This window comes from Leptinotarsa decemlineata, unplaced genomic scaffold, assembly GCF_025532065.1.
Source record: "Leptinotarsa decemlineata unplaced genomic scaffold, Ldec_3_MD MMD2_P_RNA_scaffold_5, whole genome shotgun sequence".
Lineage (NCBI taxonomy): Eukaryota > Metazoa > Arthropoda > Insecta > Coleoptera > Chrysomelidae > Leptinotarsa > Leptinotarsa decemlineata.
In genome coordinates, this window is record NW_027412532.1 from 1,916,491 (window position 1) to 1,941,199 (window position 24,709).

At 38.4% G+C, this 24,709-nt stretch overlaps 1 protein-coding gene across 8 annotated transcripts in view; it reads right to left on the reverse strand.

Moving 5' to 3' along the window:
- Positions 1–24,709, reverse strand: part of jvl (javelin-like) — a 173,300-nt gene that overhangs the window by 10,459 nt on the left and 138,132 nt on the right. For 7 of the 8 annotated variants that reach the window (XR_012464064.1, XM_074169211.1, XM_074169210.1 and 4 more), the window contains exons 6-7: positions 22,760–23,114; positions 17,662–17,957 (exon numbers count right to left, since the gene is read on the reverse strand). Coding sequence is in view for 6 of the 8 variants with exons in the window: in XM_074169211.1 (XP_074025312.1) it covers positions 17,662–17,957; positions 22,760–23,114 (651 nt within the window). In the remaining 2 variants the exon portion in view is untranslated. Of the gene's footprint in view, positions 1–17,534; positions 17,958–22,759; positions 23,115–24,709 lie in introns of all 8 variants that reach the window. The other variant, XR_012464066.1, reaches the window with a different exon arrangement.

Below are 24,709 nucleotides of genomic sequence, written 5' to 3' on the forward strand. Positions count from 1 at the left end.
AAAAAGCATATATACAAGGCGACATTAGAATATCAAGGTTATAAATTCAGATTTCCATTTTTTCAATGCCTCTCGATTGTTTTTAGTTAGTTATTTATTTTCTTGATCTCATTACCGTTGACTTATTGTTGTTATGACGTCGTTGAAAAAGAAGAGAGTTTTATGTAAATTTGACATTGTCAATAGAATAATTGTCTTGACAAAAAATTGGATATTTTAAGGCACGAAAGTTTGACACGAAATAACATTGGTGACCCCGACGTGACCGCGAAATGGAGGAAGAACGAAAATTAATCCAAAGCGCACCGCTGGTTTGAAAAGAAACCTATTAACGGATTATATTTGGCCTCAGGAATTCGGTGTTCCGCTCAGATTTGGTGTAACAACAGCAGTAATCAATCCCCTCAGAAGCGCATCTGAAGAAATACTAACAGCTCAGTCTTCAAATTGAAATACCCTATCCTAGTCAAGTTGTGATAGAAAGTGACAAGGTCTCCAAGAAATCGACTAAATCTATACGGAGATACGTTCTACCACAACTAGACCAACGAACAAATCCAAACATAGTATTGCAAGTTTGGAGAGAAAGAGAAATGCAATTGAAATGGAAAAACGAAGACAAGAATTACAACAAGAGTCAGATGCTACAAATGCATATAGACGGCTCAAAAACCAAAGAAGGCTCAGGATGTGGAGTGTACTCCAGATCACTAAGCCTAAGGAATGAGTGGGAAATGGGAAGAAATACCAGCGTGGTCCAAACAGAATTGGCTGGTATCTCAATCGCCACAAAAGAAATAACCAGGAAAGGAATTTCTGGCAAAAACATAACAATCTGCTTTGATAGTAGATAAGCCCTATTAGCCTTGAACAGACAACGTGCATCCTCAGGGCTAGTACTAGAGTGCCACCAAGATTTAGCCAAAGCCTCGGTAGATAATAACATTATCCTGAGGTGGATTAAAGGGCACGACAGGAGAGAAAGTAATCGCATTGCCGACTCTTTAGCCAAGGAAGCGGTTGGACTAAGAATTTTAGGACCCAGTGGCACCTACGGCCTCATGACTTCGGCAATTGCGGAACTAGCCAAATGTTACAACCATACTCACTCCCTAAAGAGATGAGATGGAATCAAAGGATGCAATCTTGTCAGGATCACTCTGGGCGACCCTGGGAAGCTGGCGCCGAAGAAATATCTGGCGATGACCAGGAAAAATCTACGCTTAACAGTAGGATTTCTGACTGGCCGCTGTCAGAAATACAGGTGAGCTAGAAGAGAAAAAAATGGCATATAGAGAACAATTTACGGCTTCTGAAAGTGAAAGACCTTCAAAATGCAGAGTTAATAAGTATTGAAGGGATACAAAAAAAATTGAAATGACTGCAACTCACGGAGCGACCCTAATTTAATTTCAGGAATATGTTTTAGGTGTTTTTAACGTTTTCAACAATTTCATCTAGACTATGTAATCTTTATTATTGATGTTCAATGTACAGAAATAGCTGATCCAATCTATGGATGATACTGAAAGATCACTATTGAATCAATGATTATGCGATGCCGATGTTGATAGACTCTGAATTGGCCAGTTTTATGTAACCGATATAATTATTAACCCAGAAATGAACTACTTTGGATTTTACCTAACATCCAATAAGTGAGCGGCACTTTTTCATTACCAGTATCTAGTCAGCTAAAATATTAACAACTGAAGCTTTCACCTCGCTCATTTTGGACAGCACCGAACCATCACGGAATAAATGGTTTAATTTCAGTATGAAGCAATAAGTTACTCAATTTCATGATAATCTTTAAAACGATCATGCAATCAAAGTATAACTTTTATTTGTATCACGGTAGCATAAAAAAAGACAACCTAAAAGCTTTATGAGGCTACGATTTGTACTGAAAAAAAATTTTGGAATACATAATCAGGAAGTAGACGAACCATTGATTTTCATTTGAACATGTCGGGACTGGTGATAGGTGAATTATTAGTCAGATTGCTCGATAATAGATGCCGTTGGGCGATTTTCAGCTAGAAACAGCCCGAACAGGCATATGGCATTGATCGTGATAATGAGTACACTGTTGGTTTGCGAAATTTCGTTTCTCGAAAATGATTCCCCAACGGGTCGACCTACAATAATCTAGGATGAGGATTTAGGGATCCTGGTGGAGACTGACCCACCACGATGCGTGAGATGACGGAAGAACTGGACGTCAGCTCTCATGCGGATTTTGACAGTTCAAAACATATTGCTAAGGCCAAAAAGCTCGCAACCAAAACGATCGTTTTCTGTATATTGGCCAAACAGGAAGAAAATTTTCCCAAAGAATTGAAGATAATAGAAGTTGTTTTGCAAATAGAAAGGCCAATTCCATATTTGCGAACCACCACCATTTAGCAGAAGGACTTGATACTTGACTTGATCTAGAATGTTTAGAAATCAATAGATTCAGGAATTCGAGTAATTTACTGAATGATCAATTAGAATTGAATAATTCCCCGTTACTAAATGTTTTTTCAAATGTAGAAACTGGGACATAACTTGAGGTGATTTAATTCGTTACAAACTTAGGTAAAAATCAGGTACTTGAAATGTAGGTACTTCAAATTGTAGAACAAGGTATATTAAGCATTGAATACGTAGAATTAGTTAGTAAAGACACTCCCGAAGAAGCCATTGTATGGCGACACAACGTGTCCGTTTTTGTAAAATCATTTAGTGAAAATCTAACAATAATACGCTACAAATCCACCTCTCTCTTCTTTTTAAAATCATATCAAAAAGGTGAATTATTATTCATCTGGTCTTTTAGATTTTCCGTTACTTTCACACGAAAAAGAGAATTATAAACCTGTACAGAATGAAATCACTACCTTATTGATGTATTGTTACGATCAATTGTATTTTTCTTTATACCGATACCACTATCGACTAATTGCAATTTCCTGAGACGTTAATGCTATACAATCAATTCAACCATCATTTCAATAACTTCTTCATTCCCAATAGAGATCCAGCAAACAATTAGGTTACAATTTAATCGGTAAGGCGATATAACGAGATTTCTAAAAATAATTTCTCTCTAACTGTGCAATGTTCGTGCAATACACAGCCGAGAAGCATAGACGGAGAAAAAAGGACTGGACGAATATAAGAGTTGAAATTGTTCCTAATTTTTTTCTGACTTACAACATGTGCTCAAAAGTCTCTGACCTAACATAGAGATGGCGCTTCTTCAGTTATTATTAAGCGAGCTCATTGTTGACCAAAAATAAGAACATCTTGATAATTCTGTAATGTATTTGTATTTGTGTTCATATATTGTTTTACATATATACCATTATTGAATATACCGACCGTCGTAGTAAATGCTCATGTCTGATTCATTTATTTTCTGAAATGAATTTGGCAGCGGCTGTAACTAGATGCAGATTTCTCCGCATCAAATTTTGAATACCAAGGCAGGTCCGAAAAAAGCTATACGGTTTGTGCCGAACACACGAGGGGCGGTCTTTTTGAAACCTAACTACACCGTGTACCTTTTTCAGATGCTTTTCCTTCTAAGTTCTACTCTGGAACGAGGCAGGACAAATACTTAAGGCTAAAGGCTTTTCAACTACCCTGAAGTGGCGCGGGACTTGATCTAACCAAACCAAAAAAAAAGAGTGTAGCGTAATTTATTGCCCTTTTTATATCGTCCCCAAAACGCAACAACGATAAGACAATTATTACAAAGTCAAAATGACATTATCTCTCTCTCTCTAACCCGACATGGGGGTTAGTAAAAATCCAAATTGACTCACGATACTATACTGGGTTCTGTTCTCCCTCTCTGGTACGGTATTTGTGTGAAATAAACATCCGTTGTAAGTTCTACCAAACGCAACACCACAACTAACTCACTGGCCGCGATTTACCGTAATTCCACTATCGCACAATCCCTTTTCGTAAAGTCCCTTGTCGCGACCCTCTTCCGCAACTACCTTTCGCGATTCTCCCCAATTTTCTCTCGATCGCAAAGGAATCTTTTCGCAACTGCTCTATCGCAAAATCCCCTTTCGCAATATCCCTCTTCCGCAACTCCGCCAAGTAGCCGATCGCCACTGTCCCAATTAACCGACTCCCTAGTATTCCAAGTCCGAAAAACTGTTCGTAACACTCCTCCCTTGTACCGTTATCTGATTGGTCTGATCTCTGCTTGATATTCCCGAATTTTTCCATTGCCCTTCCTACTCTGGACCTATGTCTTCTTTTCATCGAATTCATTGGTCAGTTTTTAATTGAAATACATTTTCTGACCCACCTATTCAGATATGGTCGAAGTTTCCGTCCACGAAGCTGGAATGCTAAATCATAGCTTGCATTTTTGCGTTCCCAGTATTATAACTTATCAACAGGATACGTTTGTTTGGTCTACTTTGAACGAAACATAACTATTCATGATGCCGCCACAGATCACCAACCATAAATTAAATTTAACGCTTACTCTGTTGGAAAAGTATTAATACCGAAAAACCAAGTGACCGACCCCGGTTATTACAGTTATTACAATTCTGAGCAGTGTTTGGCCATATTTAAACACAACAAACCGAGATTTTTGCGTCGTTCAAAGTGCACGAAAGCACAAAAAATGGGCTGTAAAGGTTATGGCCTCGGTATTTTGAGATGTGCGTGGTGTTAAATTCATCGATTATCTTGAGAAGGGAAATACCATCAACATTGATTATTATATAGCGTTATTGGATGAAGACCGAAATTGCGGGAAAACGACTCCATTTGAAGAAAAAGAAATTGCTGCATACTCGCCAGACTTGGCTCCCAGCGACTTGTGCTCACCGGTAAGAAATATCGTTCGAATGGAAAGGTTATTGCTGAAACAGAGGCCTATTTTGAGGCAAAGTATATGTATCTGCGAGTAGGGAGGGTGGGAGTAGTCCCACAGTACTTAGCCCACATGTGACCCATTGGACTTCCTCCCGAGGAGTTGTCCTCCTAGGTCATCGTCCATCCTGTCCTTTCCAGGAAGGTGGACAGGTCACTAGGAGACATCTCCTTTATATTGGCTGGCTTAGGCCAAGGCTCGCCAAACACACACTCCCTTTGGCAACCTTGAGGTGCCTCACGGTGACCTCCGCGAAGGTTCTGGAAGGTGCAGCCACATTACTGTCGTTGGGCAGCTTCTTCAACCTTTTTGGGGTTCTCTCCGTGGAGATGCACAAGTGAGGGAGCTTTCCTGCAGGGGCAGCCGATTCCTTGCCTTCATTCAAGGCGCCCGCCGTAGAAAGTGCCCTTACTGTTGGAGTGGGGAAGAAGAAGGGTGCAGTTATAGTTGCTGTCATTTGAGGCAAAGTATAAATCGTTCTAAAAAAGTGGTATAGAGTGGCGCTAGAATGATTGCGTTGATTAAAATAACGCGTTTTCCTGTTTAGGCCTAGACTCGTCAGCCCAGGTGCTATATTAAGGCTTTCTGCGATCCTTCAATGGGATTATTTTGTCTACATCACTAATAAATACCTCAAATTTTTGTGGAAACGGTGAAAATTTAGTGGTGATATATTCAGAAGATATTTCATTCAGCTTCCATATTACTGACCAAAGAATGATTATTCTTCCGTCCAATCCAACTTGTACGTATTGGAGAAAACCCAGTCTCATGACCCTCACTAGCATTCAACGTAGGAGAGCAAATAGACCACATCAGGACCTCCTTCAGTTGTAGACTGAATTGATAGTTCATCCATGAAGTGATGTCTCATGAAATATACCTTCTCTTGACCATTTCTTTGTTTTCCTTATAGGAAAACAACATCTTTCCATCCCCACACCTACGCCTATGATCAAAACTGTTTCGTAAACTGATAGAAAACTTCGGATAGCTTGTCAACCAGACCGAAACTAGCGAGGCAACCATAAAGGAATTTTACGGTGTTTGCATGTATAAAAAAACCAAGCAAAACTCAACATAACGTATAAAACAGACGCTATATCGCTTCTTTCGCAACTTTTCAAGTGTTCTTACCTATACCTATTGTCGTTGCCGGCAATAGATAGTCGTTACAATAATTATATAATTAGATTTTCATTACAAAATTCTGTTTTGTAGATTTTTTCTCTGATCGTTTTTATTTTCGGCATTAACGGTATCGTGATGACTGAATAGGTTCCATAGGGTCAGACTGTCAACCAGACGTACTATTTGTCAGTTTTGGCGACACTGCGAGAAAGAGTTTGTAAGAAACGGCCCGGGTTGTGGAAGAACAACTCCGGAATTTTGCACCTGCCCATAACGTGTTATTTGTTAAGCGATATTTGGCCGATAAACGCACTCCAGGACACGAACACGCTCCGTACTCGCCAGATTTGGTACCGTGCGACTTTTTTTGTTTCCGAAGATAAAATATGCTTTGAAAGGTACCCGATTTGAATCAATGAAAGCGTTGAAGCAAAAAATGGCAGAGCTCCTAAAGGCCTTCACCGAAGAAGACTTCCAGCACTGCTTTGATCAATGAAAAAAACGTATGGAAAGGAGAATGGCGAGGGGAGGGGAGTATATTGAAGGGGAGCATTCGAATGTAGAATAATTTTTATAATAAATCCCTTTTTCGTAACCAGTCTCGTTATTTAATAGCCGGACTCCGTAAGTGCTTGCTCCTGATGACGACTAGCTCATCGGCGAAACTTTTGAACAAGCAGTGATAAGGAAGAGAAGGAATGGTATGCTTTCTAGGGACATCCCTGTTTTCCATATACACATTGATTGCCTCCGCACGAGATAATGAATAAGACTTCAAACAAGAACAAGAAGAGATGGAAGAAATAAATGATTTAGAAATTAATTCTTTGAAAATATGTCAAAATTACTGGGTGGCAATATCAGAATATTATCATCATCACCATCATCTCCTCCTATATCTTGATTACCATTTATTGTCCGCTTTGACTGTTTTACTTGTTTCCATATTTTCCTATTTCTGAATTTCTTCTTCCGCTGTTTCATTCCAAGTGCTTTTAACCCTTCTCTGTCACCCCACTATTTGTTCTTGGTCTTTTTCGACTTCTTCCTTGGATTGTTATTATTATTTCAGCCCTTTTTCATTTATTTTCCGGCTCTTTTTCCTTGTGAGACGATATCTGTCTAAAATCTGTTTTTCCGTTAACCAGCTGTCACATCCCTACGCACGACAACCCTCAAAAGTCGATACTTGTGCGAGCTAAGGATTAACGAGGTCTTACCTTTTAACATGCGATTCCTAACACGGTCATATCAAGCCTCATAATTGCTCTCATACATTCATTCTCAAGTTTTCTGCCTGTTTTTTATTGCATTTTGACAAAAAAAAACCGTCGCATAAGCATCGCTCAGATATTGTTGAAGGACGTCAATGGCGATCCAGATTTGCTTAAACGGATCATAACTGGTGACGAATCATGAGAATATGGTTATGGCATGGAAACCAAAGTCCAATCTTCCCCATGGGGAGTCCAGGAGAGCCAAGACCAAAAAAGCACGTCAAGTTCGATAAAATGTCAACGTTTTGGTCACGGTTTTCTTCGATTACCGTGGCGTAGTGCATCAGGAGTTCTTGCCACACTTCTTGTACGGTCAATAAAGAGTATTATCTTGAAGTTCTGTTGTGGAAAAAAAAATCAATGGCTTTTGCATCACAATATTGTGATGCTTTTTCGTAATCATGCCTCAGCCATCATATTCACCAGACTTGCTGCCCTGTGACTTTTTCCTGTTCCAAAAATTGAAGAGACCTATGAAAGGACACCATTTTGCGACGACTGAGGAAATTAAAATTCACTTTATTTTTGAACAGACATTGTACAGGCTATATTTCCTTGTTTTAGTTCATAGTTCGTGAATTGCTTCCATTACACTGATATTTCTACAGTGCATCATTATGACATCGCCTGCATTCGAAATTATTTGGATATTACCTATAGTCTATTTCAAAAGAGTGTAGAGTAATAAATCATGAAGTGTCATAAAATTTGCCTGAATTTCGTTGTCGTCCATGGGCGTAGGCAAATCTTAGGATTATTAAACTTAATAATTAAAGTAAATTAAAAATTACAGACATAGATAATAATAAAAGGCCATTTTTGGGAAGTAATTTGGTCTAAAACTAAGTACCTACATGTATTTAGGTAAGTAAAATTTCTTAAAAAAAGATTAAGATTAATTTTAGTGGTTCTTGTAAACTTATTTAATATGCAATTTGGGTTCATATACTTGAGCATGATTTCTCAAAAAAGGGTTAACACTTAGTTCCGAGGTGCCATGTCATTATAATAATCCCTTTTTGACCCTGCCCACCAATCATGCAATACCTATTAAACCCAGGTAATTAAGAAAAAGGGTTTAAATATATTGTAATGGTGTCTTAAACATTCGAGTTATAATAGTAATTGTTACTACACCAATTAAACGTACAGTGATATTGTGATATAGAAATAGTGAAAAAGTTATAAAATGGGGACATTTACTCCAAAGAAAAGAAGTGTAAAAAATTCTCCGCTATCTGTTTGCGAAAAAGTTATAATTTTAAATGTATATGATTGCATAAAACACGATCACCCTAGTTTGTCTGTGCAAGAAAGTGTTGAGCGATGTGCCCGAATGACTGGAATTGGATAGTCCACGATTTTTAAATTATTGCGAGAAAGAAAGATATCAGGCCAGGTAAGTCCATGCAAGAGAAAATCAGGAAGACCAATAAAAATCTTAGATGAAGACACCAAATGTGACATTCGAAGAAAAGTTCATTCGTTTTATTTTAAAAAGGAAATACCCACTCTTGAAAAAATATTTATCGAGATAAGCCAAGATAACGATATTCCTTTGATATCCAGAAAACTTTTATGGAAAACTTTAAAAAGTATGAATTTTGCCTGGGAAAAGCACAATCGAAAGGCACTATTACTGGAAAGTGATGAAATTGTTTGCTGGAGACGAAAATATTTGACAACTATAAAGCAGTACCGCAGAGAGCAAAAGAAAATTTTTTATCTTGATGAGACGTGGATAAACGAAGGTTATATAGTCAAAAAAATGTGGCAAGATAAAAATATAACAAGTTCTCGCCAAGCTTTCGTAGAAGGCCTTTCGACGGGTATTAAAGTGCCTTCGGGAAAAGGGAAGAGGCTTATAATTGCTCACATTGGAAGCGAAGACGGATTTTTAAAAGAAGGTTTGTTAAGCTTTGAGTCGTGCCGGACGGGAGATTATCATGAGGACATGAATTCGGATGTCTTCGAAGACTACTTCGGGGAAATGTTAAAATTTCTTTCAGCTGATTCGGTCGTGGTTATGGATAATGCAAGCTACCATTCAAGGCGCTTAGAGAAGATACCAACTTCAGCTTGGAGAAAGCAAGAAATTATTAACTGGCTGTCAAATAAAGGTATTCAGTTTGAGACGAATTCAGTAAAGAAGGAACTACTAGCCATAGTAAAACAACATAAATCTCGCTTCATGAAATATGCCGTAGAAGATGTAGCAGAAAAGTATAAAGTAACTGTGCTGCGCCTACCGCCATATCATTGCGAATTAAATCCTATAGAACTTATATGGGCACAAGTTAAAGGATATGTTGCAAGGCACAATACCACATTTAAAATGAAAGATGTCAAGGTATTGTTTGATCAGGCCATTATGGAAATCACATCAGAAAACTGGCAAAAAGCAATCCAGCATATAATTATAACACCAGGGGATGATGACAGTTCTTCGGATGAAGACTATACTGATGTAGAATAATTTAATTGAATTGTAAATATACTGTAGCGGGATAAGCAATCTGGACAGAGACCAGTGTATCAGTGACAGTGACACTTTTGCTTAGGTTAGGGTTTAGAATTAAGGGTAGTCTGAATAATTATTTTCTCGGAAGGTTCTCGAAAATTGTACCTAGTAATCTCTAGAACATTCAATTAGGGTATAAATAGAGTGTTGTTAAACGTTAAGGGAAGTTCACAGTTTTAGTATTGTTCAAGTGTCAAATTGTAATAACGTATCCAGTAAAGTTCTTGTCGTTTTTGTGAATAAATTGATTTAAAGTCCCCACAAGTGTTTCAATACGTAAAGTTCGTTCGTGTGTGTTTGTGAGTATTTCCCGATTTCGGTTCGTATATATTTTATTGTTACATTTTATATTTTTTTAATAACACTGTTCTGCTGTATTAAATTTTTATTTCCTTTAATATAATTTTTATGAATGCATATTCTTTTGGCAATTATCCCACTAGCGCGCCTCTGGCTCAGTATTTATCCGTCGATAACAATGGACAAATCCCTTAAAACAGGGTGATACCTACCTGCTCTTTATGAAACGACATAATTTTGCAATGCGGACTAGGGAAGTGACAGAATTTATTGACGGATCACCCTGTAGCGCTTTTGAATACTTAATGAGATTTTATTACTCTACACTCTTTTGAAATAGACTATAGTAATATAATTTATTGGTTCCAATCTGCTTTCCTTCAGAATAATATGCCAAATCATTATTACCACCACTAGCTGTATCTGTTCCTATAATATCCTTCAATATAGGTTTCGTTGTTTTTTCAAGTACCCAAGAAAAAGTGTTTAATATTATTTTGAACCATTCAAGATGAAATATTATGGAGATTCTCCTACATTTTTCATCCAATTGAAAACTGGATGATCCACCTTAAGAACGGTTCAATTTTGGACTATTTAATCGCTCCGTTATTCTAAAGTTTCGATACTCAGTATTAATTTTATTTGTCAAGCTTTGACCTAAAACAAAAAGCAGACTTTTGAGACATTCAGCAAACAAGAATCGCGTGACATTTTGATAAAAATAGACGCTGTCATCAACGATAAAATGAATATCAGCAATTAAACTTTCCCTTTAATTTGAATACTGTTGTCAAAGGAGTCATCTGGCGAACAGCTTTCATTCTGCAACCGCATAGGAATGATAATTAACAGCTTTTCACAAAAATCAGGTAATAACTAATCAGTTTTTTTGGGCATATACTAACAGTGGCAGCGTGATTTATGAAGAAGTAAGTCGTTTGGTAACTTTAGGATGTCTCTAGATATTATTGTAAAATTTACTACGTACATTCTTTATATCTAAAAAGTATTTTTGGATGTACAACATAGTTTATTATGCTTGCCACTTGCCAGTGGCGTCCGCGCGGAATTTGCATTTCAAAGAGAAAAGTGATATATCACTGCTTTCCCAGTAACAATTGTTTTCGAAATCTTTATTTTTTTCTGAGCAAATCTGAAACGTTGATTTCTTCCCTTAACGCCTGGTTTCGTTACCAAAAATAAAATCCACTAATTGGCACCTCGTGAAAAAAAAAGGTTATGTGTCTCTGAAAAATAATTCGTTTCAAAGAATAATTTTCGAATTGTGAGATCATGAAGTTAATTTATCCTGAATGCACAAAATAGTAATCTTTGTCTATTGATAAAACATACCATTCTCTCTCTTCAAACGTGAAAAATCATTCTATTATTCTTGATAATGATGACAATGTAGAAAATTGAAACATGATTTTGCTTGTCACTTTGAGAAAAATAGTACCCGACCACTGATTTGTTGTTACTTTGTTTAGATGCATTGGAGGGAACAATAATCAGACTTTCTTTTCGAATCAAAGTAAAAGTGTCATTGGCCGGCTTGAAAAATGATGACCCACTTCAAAAAAAGACATTTAAAATTGCGTTTCTGTAACTATTCTTCTAATGGAAATCCATCCGAAAGAATTGATGTAGCAACTTTCGATCAGTACAAGAGAAATCTATCGATTTCATGCGAATTATAGCGTTTATCCAATTCACCTCGTTGTCGATTTTGGTACCAGGTGGAAAACGTCTGTCTGGTAATACAATTTCCACTAGGATATGAGGTCGAACAAATCTGTATTGTGCATTATTTGCATACGAATTCCCTCGTTTGCATCCGGTCGCTAGCAAACGCACATTCCCGACAAAAAACGGGTTGATTGTATAATCGTCTGCTTGTTCAATATTCAAAGACATTGGGAAAGAAAGTTTTTGGCCTTCTACTTCTCCATCTCGATACAAAAAAGATGAGGGAATCTTTTTTGTATAATGTTATGTTTTCTATAATTTTATCCAATTTGGTACTGAAGAGCCTTGGGGCAAGTGTCTTACGGCGAAACATTGATGTATACCAGTGAGGATGACAGTGTTCCATGTAAGTGCAATTTGTTACCATTCATTTAAAGTAGAACTCATGTGAATGATATCTGATTTTGTTCCACAACGAATGTTTGAAATACAAACTGAGTTAAGAGAAGTATCTTCTGTATAATTCAGTTTTCATATTGAAATATTTGTTTCGAAAGAATTTTTTTCTTTCGTGTAATTCAATGTTCATATGAAAGTAGCTGTTTCAGGAGGACTTTCCTTCAGTTTGTGTCTGAAAGTTACTTCTTTGCATGATCTACACATCCATGTATAGAGTTACTTTTTTTCAAATTGATGACCTCCTTCCTTTCTTTGGAAGATTCCCTCATCTTTTTTGTATCGAGATGGAGTAGTAGAAAGCCAAAAACTTTCTTTCCCAAAAATCAATCACTCCTGAAAATATAACCCCTTCAATTCAAATCAAAATATTGTTCTCACCAACAAAAAATCTACATATTTTCAGTATCTTCTCTTTCTGATATCCGTCAGCCAAAGTTACAAAATCCATTTGACAGTGACCAATCAATAAAAGTTGAATGAATATGATTGCATTTTTTTGAAAGAAGTCTTGAGGTTTCACTCCTATAATGGAAAAATAAATAATACACTTTTAATCGAATTGATTTGAAACTTCATGATTTCAAAAAACGTATGTCGCTGATAAAGCGTACTTTACATCTTTTCTTATGTTCAATTGTAGAGAAATTAGACTTTCACAAAGGAAAAAATTATTCATAATAAGCCCAGGACAAACAACTCTCAACTCTCTCTACTTGTAACAGATGTGATACATGCTGTCTTTTCCGCTTGTCAAGTCCAGTATTTTGTTGTAAAAAAAACATTCAACTACAACTGGTATTTGCATAGTCAGTGTTTCGATGTCATTTGATGCAACACTTGGAACATAATTATAATCACAATCAATGATTCAGAACTAGCAGAATTTTTTATAGGCAGACGGAAAAAACTTAGGTATACTGAATTCCTAATGCGAAAATGTTGCGTATGGATTATTTTAAAATATGTGAAAAGTTGTCATGCATACAGTACCACACAAAGTACAGACTAAACTTTGGTTATTGGGAATTACATTTTTCATCCCTACTGTAGTCCAACAACTGTTTGGAATCAAGCTTCGAAGGGTGAATAAATGCCTTGGAGTGAGCCAATCCAGGAAGATTCTGCCAGAAGTCCATAACTCTTCTTGCCATCCAGGTGTTAAATGTTTGTTTGGCAAAGCCCAAAGTGATGCCAATGACAGGTTCTGGTCCAATGAAGCCACTTGCAGAACCCTCCTTTGCAAGAGAGTCGGCAGCTTCATTGCCTTCCTGGCCAGTATAGCCAGGAATCCAGACCAGAGACAATCTGTTTAGTCTTCCTATCGAGGAGAGTCTGTTTTGGCAGTTTGCTACCAATTTAGACGTTGCTCAGTGAAAGCCATGAGCTTTCAACGCCGCTTGACTGTCCGAGAATATTTTTATTGACTTGTGAGTGAGGTTGGATTTATCCACACACAATTCAATAGCGTAAATTTCCGCTTGAAATACAGTCACATATGTTTCTAGGCAGGTAGATAACTCTGTCCTGGGTCTGCGACTGAAAACACTTGCACCAGAACCGGAAGGTGTTTTTGATCCATCTGTGAACCAACAACTATCTGCTCTCAATATTTCCTTCTCCCGCAGGATCCAGTCCTCTCTTTCCAGCAAAATGTGGAGGGGAGGTAGATCTAGAAGGATCTCCATGGCCGCTGACGGTGTGGTACTGATGGAACCACTGATAGCCAGACAAGCCTGTCTCTGTAAGCCAGAGAGCTTCACTTGGGTCGTTTTCTGTAAAGCCTTCGGCCACCAAGCAATTGCACCATAAGTGATCATTGGTCTGACAATCATCACATAAATCCAATGGATTTGTTTGGGACCTAAACCCCAAGTTTTACCACAAATCCTTCGACATGTCCATAGAGACAGTCTGGTTTTGTGTAAAACTTTTTCCAAGTGAGCGTTCCAGGTGAGTCTTTTATCAAGGACAATGCCAAGATATTTCACCTCCGTTCCAAATGAAATGACCACACCATTGAGGGAAAGTGGCGTTAGATAATCCAATTTCCTTCTCTTGGTGAAGAGGATCAACACAGTTTTGCTGAGGTTGACAGACATCTGCTCCCTCAGGCACCAACTGTGAACAATGTCCAACGCGCTTTGGAGGATATTACAAGCTACCCTTTTCGACGTGGACCTTGCAGGATGACAAGGTCATCTGCATAAGCTTGCAGATCAACTTTTCTTCTGTCGAGGGCATCAAGCAGACTATCCACCAGGAGCGACCACAGAAGGGGAGATAGTACACCACCTTGAGGGCAGCCCCTGGTGACCCTGAACCTGATAGCCTCGCCTTGAAGAGTCGTAGTTGCAGTTCTGTTTACTAGCATGGCATAGTAAACATGGTCGATTCTATACCCTTTCTAGCCAGAGACAATTCTATAGATTTGGGAAGTGCATTGTCAAATGCTCCTTCAATATCAAGAAATACAGCAACCGCAATCTCCTTGTTGTCAAGGGATTGCCTCAACGAGGTGAAGATATCAAATAGGGTTAAAAAATGAATTATTCTTCAGCACTGTAAAATACTAAAAGTAGCAATTTGGGATGCTACAAATATCTGTTAACACTTGTTTTTTTTTCAAATATTTTTTACGTTATTAAGTTTTCCAGAACTTTGACTAGACCATTGGTTTAGTGTATTTATTCGCTAATTAGTTGCGGAGAAAAATATTTTTTCGCCCCTTTTTTTAACAAAATACATGTTGTCTCGCTAACTTGATATCAAGTTAGCGATACCACTTTTTTATTATAAAGTTTTCCAGAACTTTGACTAGATCATTGTTTTAGCATATTTATTCGCTAATTAGTTGCGGAGAAAAATTGTTTTTCGCCCCTTTTTTAAAAAAAATACATGTTGTCTCGCTAACTTGATATCAAGTTAGCGATACCACTTTTTTATTATAAAGTTTTCCAGCACTTTGACTAGACCATTGTTTAGTATATTTATTCGCTAATTAGTTGCGGAGAAAAATATTTTTTCGCCCCTTTTTAAAAAAAAAATACATGTTGCCTCGCTAATTTAAAATATTGCATATCCAAAATTTCTAAAAAGTGAAGAATTTAGATTCGTGGATGAAAACTTCATCTGGAGAATTCTATGTAAACTATGTAGTTGATCAAAGCTCATATGTCAGACTTTTTGTAGGGCAGAACATGAACCCACACTCATTATTTCGTAACTCTCTCAAAACTTTCGTGGATATGAGTTTTTTTCTCATTAACATATATTATATTACTTACTAAACAAATTCCGTAAGTCAAATTACTTTGTCGGGCAAAAAATCAACCTCCATCCCTGTTTTCATCCATTCCAAAAAACATTTGTGAATTTATTTTTTATTCTATCCACGAATGTTTGGAAGGAGTTATCAATTTTTGTTGAAAATGGATGAAAACAGGGATGATTTAATGCCTGACAAAATAAATTGGACATGTGTAACTTGTTGACAATATGTAATATAATATATGTTAATGAGAAACAATTTACATCCACGAATATTTTGAGAGAGTAATGAATTAATAAAAACATGGATGAAGGTTGATTTTTTGCCCTACAAAAGGTCTGACATATAAAGTCCGACATCTGACGAAAAATGTCAATGTCATCGGAGTATCAAGTTAGCGAGACACCATGTATTTTTTAAATAAAAGGGGCGAAAAAATATTTTTGTCCACAACTAATTAGCGAATAAATATACTAAACCAATGGTCAAGTCAAAGTTCTAGAGAAGTTAATAAAAAATTCGTATCGCTAACTTGATATTCCGTATTTTTTTTAAAAAAAGGGGCGAGAAAATAGTTTTCTCCGCAACTAATTAGCGAATAAATATACTAAACCAATGGTCTAGTCAAAGTTCTGGAAAACTTTATAATAAAAAAGTGGTATCGCTAACTTGATATCAAGTTAGCGAGACAACATGTATTTTGTTAAAAAAAAGGGGCGAAAAAATATTTTTCTCCGCAACTAATTAGCGAATAAATACACTAAACCAATGGTCTAGTCAAAGTTCTGGAAAACTTAATAACGTAAAAAATATTTGAAAAAAAAACAAGTGTTAACAGATATTTGTAGCATCCCAAATTGCTACTTTTAGTATTTTACAGTGCTGAAGAATAATTCATTTTTTAACCCTATTTGATATCTTCACGGAAGTAAATACTAAGGGTGAAGATGTGTCAGATTTTCCAATGGTTCGTAATCATCTAAAACAGAGAGCTTCCCTGTAGATGGATGTTAGCCTTTCGAGCTAATCAAATTTTTTTCAGGTAGTATTAATACAACCTCGAAATGGTGATCAACGATTGAGCTGAATTTGCTGCGGAATAGTTTTTTCTTAAATTGTAGGTTTCGTAAGACGAATTCTTTGGCCAAGACAATTTTTCTGGATGCCGACCCAGTCAAAGACTGGGTCTGCTGCCCGATTCAGGCAACAACTTTCGTTTTACCACCTAACAGGTTGTTTTTTCAATTTGGCGTCGAATTTAATTACATGCATAATTCATATGTTGTGAATGCCGTTACACAGTATTGAGTGAACGCAAGGTTTAAAGTCAATGGTAAAATTCTCTAATGAATGTCTTAAACTATTACCGCAGATATTTTTGTACAAATCATATTTAGGTGAATAATGCACTGAATTTCGATCCTAAGAACAACCGAATATCTGTACATAATATATTCATTAGAGAAGTGCACTTTTTATCCAGTTTTTTTGCAGGCTGCTCAAAATTGAACAGTAGTTTTGTTGCCTAGATCCACAAAATCGAGTAATATCACACTGAACCATTGTGATAGTGTGGTGGAACATTGAACAGGTGGTGCTCAATATTTTTCTACTTCGTTTCATTCTCAAATATTTTACTCCTTACCTACAGCCTTATACTCACCAGACCAACAGCTGCCGGAGCTGACTTTTTATTTCATTTACAAAAGTAAAACGGTCATAATATTCGGGTCTTTCGACTCAAAAAACATACCGGTCTAAGATAAATTACTATAAAATGATCAAATGATACGGTAGGTGAAGGTGACATTTACTCCCAACATACCCAAAATCCCTAAAAGACCCCTCAGTACCCCCCAAGCTCCAAAGCTGCACAAACACCACTACTTCTACTTCTAACTACTCACTTTCTACTCCAAGCTCTACTCAAGCTCCGGCCAAACCCACTACAAAAGCCTCCGAAGCAAATAATAAAAAACAAGCGTCACTTACTGCACAAATTTCCCTAAAGGGGCGCTGCGCGAGAGCAACTAAATAAAAAATCATCAGCCGCCTCCTACAACTGGTTGTCGCGCCGGAAGAAACTCCATATAATGCTTGAAGTGGTTTTCGAGCGTACCTTTTCGCTGACGGAGGAACTCTCCTTCTTAATCGGCGTGCTGGTCTTCTTCAGCGTTCCCCCACGAGGTACTGGAGGCGCTAGCTTCATCAGAGAGTCGCTGTTGCGCAGCTTGCTGGAGAGGGAGTCCTTGGCGGAGACCAGCGAGCTGTTCCTCGACTTGGACAGGGAGGTGTTGCTTTTGGAGCCGCTCAGGCTGTTGCCCTCGCTCTTGTTCCTCCACGATTGTGCAGAGTGCGGTCTACCTGGTGAGACGCTGCTACGGTTACGTGTGCCTGGTGCCGGGCTGTGTTTACCTAAGGATACCGCTCTATTGTAACTGACAACTCTAGTGGATCCAGAAATAGCAAGTAATGTAGTGCTGATTCTCGAAGTTGGTTATGTTCGTCGTAGCTCCAAAGACTTAGGGTAGGAAGTACCAAAGGGAATTTGGGCAGGCAAGACCAAAGGGAATTCGGGCAGGCAATATGACACAGGAAATATAAAGCTAAGGTTGAAGATAGATAGACCCCCTACCTTATGTTGAAAATGCCACGGATATACTATTGGGAGAATGCTGAAGAAACACAACTTCAAGGCAAAGAAAATCATCAGCGAGAGTCTAGGTCAGCTGAGGATCCCAGAGGGCCTTCAGCGACACCGGTGGCATACTAGATCCCTTGAAGCTTGAATCGGTCTGGACTATGACCAGGAAGTATCAGAACCCAGCTCTCTGAGCACAAAAGAATGTGCCGTCTCGGAATGCGGACAAATCAACGGTAATCAAACATGCACTCAGAAAAAGCACTCAGTTATCGCGTTCAAATAGAACTGAGACAGAAACCAGAGCTGCTATCCAACGTTATATAGAGAGAATATAGGAATTCTGAAGAAAACAGAGAGGAAGAGAATATCAAAATTAAGTCTGGCTGCCAACACTCCACAATACAAGGCTAATAAACCCAACCAATGGAAATAAAGTCACGCCTACCACCAATTGAATGAACCAACAACTAGCCAAGTGCCAATGCTGATGTCTATCGTAGTTGTAGATGGAACATCAGATGTGAAACTGGTAGATCATGACAAAAAAACGAAAAATAGCTTCAGCTTCAGCAAGAAAGCGCATACACTTAACATAATAAGATGAAGATTATTATAAGGAACTGGATTATACGCCACTAAATGAATGATGAAATACAAATTTAGTCAAAACCTATCTTATAAAGGTACAAAAAATAGGATCAAAACTAAAAATACCTTGGAATAACCCTCTCCATCTTTAAAAAAATACACGATGGAGACATGTTTTCAGAAATGCTCAGAAAGAGACTGTGATTCAGTAGACAACCAAGCAGCAGCAACAGGTCTTATGTCATACTTGTAAATGTAAACTGACTGGGAGTTCAAAACCTCCAAAAGGGAGACAGAGAGATATCAGTTAATCACGTTTTAGGTCGCTCTTAGAAGTTGGTTTTTCGCAGAGGGGGGAGAACCAGCATCTCTTCGACTTTTCAGAAACTAATCTGTGGAGTTTTGGTAAACCATGTGAAGAAAAAAGTATGATGAGAACATGAAGACATAGGATGTGGATAGAACTTCTAAGTTCCAAAAACAACAAGACTTGTACACATAGTTCCGAGTTGGACGATAGAAAGTGAAAAACAATCGTCCGGCTTCGCGTCTTGAACCACCGGTGAAGGGAGCAAAACACCCACGTCAACCAATGTCCTGGCTACTACCATTACATCGAATATATCAATATTTCACAAAAGCAAAGGTTCTTGGTTGCAAAGTTCCTTCTGGAGTACTAAGTACTCAGGATTTGCAAATATTGCATTGGCTCTCAGTTTGAGTTTCAGTTTTAGATACATCAGTCACTGGAAGTTTGTTAGCAAAGCAGAAGAATATAAGGTTCTTTGCAACTAAAACGGAATACATATAAATCCCGAAATTATAAGGTCAACAATAACAAAATTATATGAAAGATACAGCACTTAAAACAGGTTACTGGTGAGAACAACACAATGTAGTTATTTGAAGAATAACTGTATCAATGCGATATTTAGGATGAAGGAGGAATGTGGTTAGCTGGGTTTAGAAGCCATGGTTTCGTAGAGATATATCTTTATTGGACCAGGGCTACCTAGTCCTGATAACCACAGTTCCTTCAGGACTTCTGGCTGTGAAAGTTTCAAACTTCACAATGGAGCTATGACGAATCTAATGATGTGTGAAGTTCGAGCAAGGATCCACTGGAGTTGTCAATACTACACTATCTACTGAAAAAACTTAGCCTTTTGTGAAAGCAAGAATACGTGTATCATGATTTTGCAAACATTGTGATATGATATATTTTATGGTATGGGTGTGAATGACGCTCTCTAATGAATTTATTGATGACACTCTCATTAAATAAAATACTAGGGGGAAACAAAAAAATATGCCAAGTTACGCACTCAATGGTGCATATACATCTTCAGAAATATATTTTTGGGCTGAATAAACATAATCTAGAGTTTAGTACTTTCTTATTAGTTAGTGGGCTATGCTTGAAGATTGGCAGTAAACAAATCTGAAGCAAATGAACTTTAAACGTTCAAGCCAGTCTCGATATACCTACACAGTAGGTTTAATGGACTGACGCCTATCAGTCGCCTGGCTAATACCACGGAGGGCATTGGATTATATCCGACAGGCGTCAGTGCAGGAAATCTTCACAGAAAATTTCCTGCATATGCAATTGGCAATACAACTGAAAGAGTCGACCCTCGATTTTGGAACGGGCACACTTGCAGACCGGTTTCGGGCTCATTAGCCACTCGTCAGTGCAAGATAGTGACCATCATCGACCTAAAGTCAATGATATTCCAGTACAGATATGCAGTTGGTCAGTACCTCGTCCACTAGATGGAGTGACATTTTGTGATGTTCGCTCCAACTTCGGAAGAGGAATGAAATACTCTGAAAGAATTCCGATTTTCAATTCTGGAATATCATTGAGTTTAGGTCGATGATGGTCACTATCTTGCACTGACGAGTGGCTAATGAGCCCGAAACCGGTCTGCAAGTGTGCCCGTTCCAAAATTGAGGGTCGACTCTTTCAGTTGTATTGCCAATTGCATATGCAGGATATTTTCTGTGAAGATTCCTGCACTGACGCCTGTCGGATATAATCCAACTACCACTCACCTGGTATTAACCAGGGGAGTAGTTGTTTTCTGATAGGCGTCGGTCCATTAAACCTACTGTGTAGGTATATCGAGACTGGCTTGAATGTTTAAAGTTCATTTGCTTTAGATCATAATTTAGTACTTTTCTGTTACTCAGTTTGACTCTGGTAGAAATGAGAGATTTTGACTGATACTTGAGGGAATATTAGAATTTGAATGTATCTCTAATCAACCAATGTTCTTGAAAAGTACAAAGTAGAAATGGCACTTTGTCTTAGATTCCTGAAAAAACTTAAAAAAAAATGTTCAACCCTCTCTCTTCACTAGAGACAAATAAAAATGTGAGTCAACGAAAGAAGTTGCATTACGTGTATTGCAAAAAACATTTTTCACTTATGCTATTTTGTTTGTTCTAATAAAAGTATACAAAGTTGATAATGAGCAATAGCTATAAGTAAATTAGAGATTATGAACAACATATGTAGTTCTGAATTCACCTTACTTCAAAAAATATAAAGGGTTTTTCAATTGGCGCGGGTAGATTTTGGAGCACCGTGGCGGCCATTTTGTTTTGGTGACATCTGTCAAATCTTTTGTTTATTACTCAGTTGTTTATGCCAAATCATCATGGCAAGTTACACAATTGAACAGCACTTTCAAATGATGAAACTTCATTATCAAAATGAGTGTTCGTTAACGCAAACGTTGCGCGCTTGCGCCAATTTTACAGTAGCCGTGGTGGCCCTCCACCGACTCTTCAACGTTTGGTTGCCAAATTTGAGACGACCGGTTCAATAAACAATCAGCCAACACCCGTACGTTCAAGGAACGCAAGATCGGCCGAGAACATCGCCGCGGTCCGTCAAAGTGTACAGCAGAACCCGAGGCAGTCTATTCCTCGCCGTGCACAAGAACTCGGCCTTTCGCAGACTTCAACTTGGCGGATTTTGCTTCGAGACTTGGGCCTACACCCGTACAAGATCCAACTGACCCCGGAGCTCAAAGTTCATGACCATAGACAACGCGTTTGTTCGCTGACTGGGCTTCGAATCGTTTGGAAGAGGACCCCAATTTTGTCCGAAAAACCATCTTTAGTGACGAGGCGCATTTTTGGATGAATGGCTGTGTTAACAAGCAAAATTGCCGTATATGGGCCGACACCAACTCACGCGAGGTTCACCAGGTGATAATGCATCCTCTAAAAGTTACCGTTTGGTGTGGATTTTGGGCGGGCGGCGTGATTGGTCCGTACTTTTTTAAAAACGACGTTAGTGAGGCGGTCACCATCAACAGCGAGCGCTACAAAACGATGATAACTAATTTCTTATGGCCCAAATTGAACCATATGGACCTAGACGACATGTGGTTCCAGTAGGACGGCGCTACGTGCCACACAGCAAACGCCACGATTGACATTTTGCATGAACGATTTGAGGGTAAGGTTATCTCTCGCAGGGGTGATGTGTAGACATTTTCCTGTGGGGTTTCTTGAAGTCGCAGGTCTATGCAAATAAACCACAATCGACCGATGCCCTAAAGGTGAATTCAGTCGGATCTATACGGAAGAGTCATTGAAAATTGGACCACTTGGATCCGTGCCACCGTAAGAAGCCGAAGCGGGCATTTGAATGATGTCATATTCCACACTTAATGGCATACATGCGCCTTTCAAATAAAAAAATAATTTTGTTAATACCTTACACACAGCTTGTTTTATTCAATTTCAACATCTACCCGCCCTTATTGAAAAACTCCATATAATTCGAAACTTTTTTCTTTTTAGGTTTGTATGTTACCATCAACAAGAAACATTTTCCGGGTTTTCACGAGCTCAGATGGAGCACAAGTCTTCTCGATTCCCATCAGAAATGACAGTTATAAATTGAACAGAAAAAAAACAAAATAACTCCTCCAATAACAACTAAACCAACCCCAATAAATCTCACCTTGTGGAGGTTTAGGCGCCGTGTGATTTTTCAACGGGATCTTGCTGGGCCTCCTCGACTTCCCAGCGCTATCCCTCCTCTCCTTCTCTGCCGACTGATCGTGCGCAGACTCAGTACTGCTCGAGAGATCCATGTTCAAGGCGACGGCCTTCAAGCTGCTCAACGTCAGCGGACTCATGGCCTTCATGCTGGCCGTGGAGATTTCCGTCCTCGAAGGTGGTCGACCGGGCGGCGTCGTATCCAACGTCACGGGGATGATGTCGGGGGAGCTGCTCTTGTTCAGAGGTTTTTGGAGGTCTTCGAGCAAGCGGACTCTCGCTCTGGTGCCTTCCAGTTCGATGCTTTTGTCTTGGAGCTGGAACAAATTGGGTATGAATAGGTTGATTCGAAAGAGGAAACTTGCATTCACGCTGAAGATGAATAGAGAGTTGCGAAACGGCCAAACGAAGGCACGCCCTTCAATGGTGATATGTATCTGTAGAGTAGGGATGGTGAGTGTAGGCCCACAGCACTTGGGCCACATGTGAACCGTTGTACATCCTTCAGAGGAGTTGTCCTCCTAGGTCATCGTCCATCCTGTCCTTTCCAGAAAGGTGGACAGGTCACTGGGAGACATCCCCTTTATATCGGCAGGTGTAGGCAAATAATCACCAGACACACACTCTCTTATTCACAATAACTCCGGACACTCGCATAGGACATGCCTGACAGTTCAATCTTCCTGTTCACACATTCTGCATAGAGGTGTGTCCACTAGCCTTTATACAGGCTGATTCACGGTGGATGGCACATTAGATGTTTCTGGTGAACCAGACAACGGATCACTTTGAAATTTTAATGGAGGGCATATTCGGACATTCTCTAGCCAACTAAAATATTTTCGACAATGCGGTGTTGCCGCTTCTATTAGAAAGCAGTAGCAACTTTGATTTTTCAAATGGAACACTCTGTATATAATATTATTTTTGGAATCTCCAACAAGTGCCCGACAAATTTTCTTGATATTTCCCTATACCTATCTGTTACCGTTTTCGAAATAAAAATTAATTTCAATTTTTTTCTTCGAAAATCATGACTTCTAAAAATGCCGATATCTTTTAGTTAAGAAGTACTATGATATCGAAATTTGGTTTGGAGTTAGGTGATACTTGGACACTTCCCACACGTCAGCCTAATCTCCGTTACTTCAATACAGGGTGGTAAAAAAATACAGTTTTTTCGTTTGCTTGAAAAAGTTGCTGAAATTCGATTATTTCAAATGGAACACCCTGTATATTATTGAAAATTCGGAAAGCTGCTGAAATTTGCTTTCTTTCTATGTATATCATACCTATACCTAACTAGTCAAATTTCGGACTTATGAACATTTATTTGTGAAAATGTCCCTTCAGAATGGTATTTCCATTCGGTATTTGGTAAGCAGGCCATGATTACTATTTGACAGTAGCGTTGTGACATTCTCCTAATAATATCGACATTTTCGTCACTTCAGAAGTTGCAAATACCTTCAAAACGATGGAACAAAACTATTCAAACGAAGTTCTTATGAATTTGTTTATTATTTTTGGACAGTGTGACAAAATTATCAGCAGAACATGTAGAAAGTTCAATGAAATGTATCCGAATCTACCGCCAATGAACCTTCCGCAATTTTCGAAGTCATCAGGCCGTTGGTGTCACTGGGTCCCAAAATTCTTAGTCCAGCCGCTTCCTTGGCTAAAGAGTCGGCAATGCGATTACCTTTACTCCTGTCGTGCCCTTTAACCCACCTCAGGATAATGATATTATCTACCGAGGCTTTGGCTAAATCTTGGTGGTACTCTAGTTATAGCCGTCTGTGACTAATAGGGCTTGTCTAATATCAGTGCAAATTGTTATTCTTGCCAGAAATTCTTTTCCTGGATATTTCTTTTGTGGCTATTGAGATACCAGCCAGTTCTGTTTGAACCA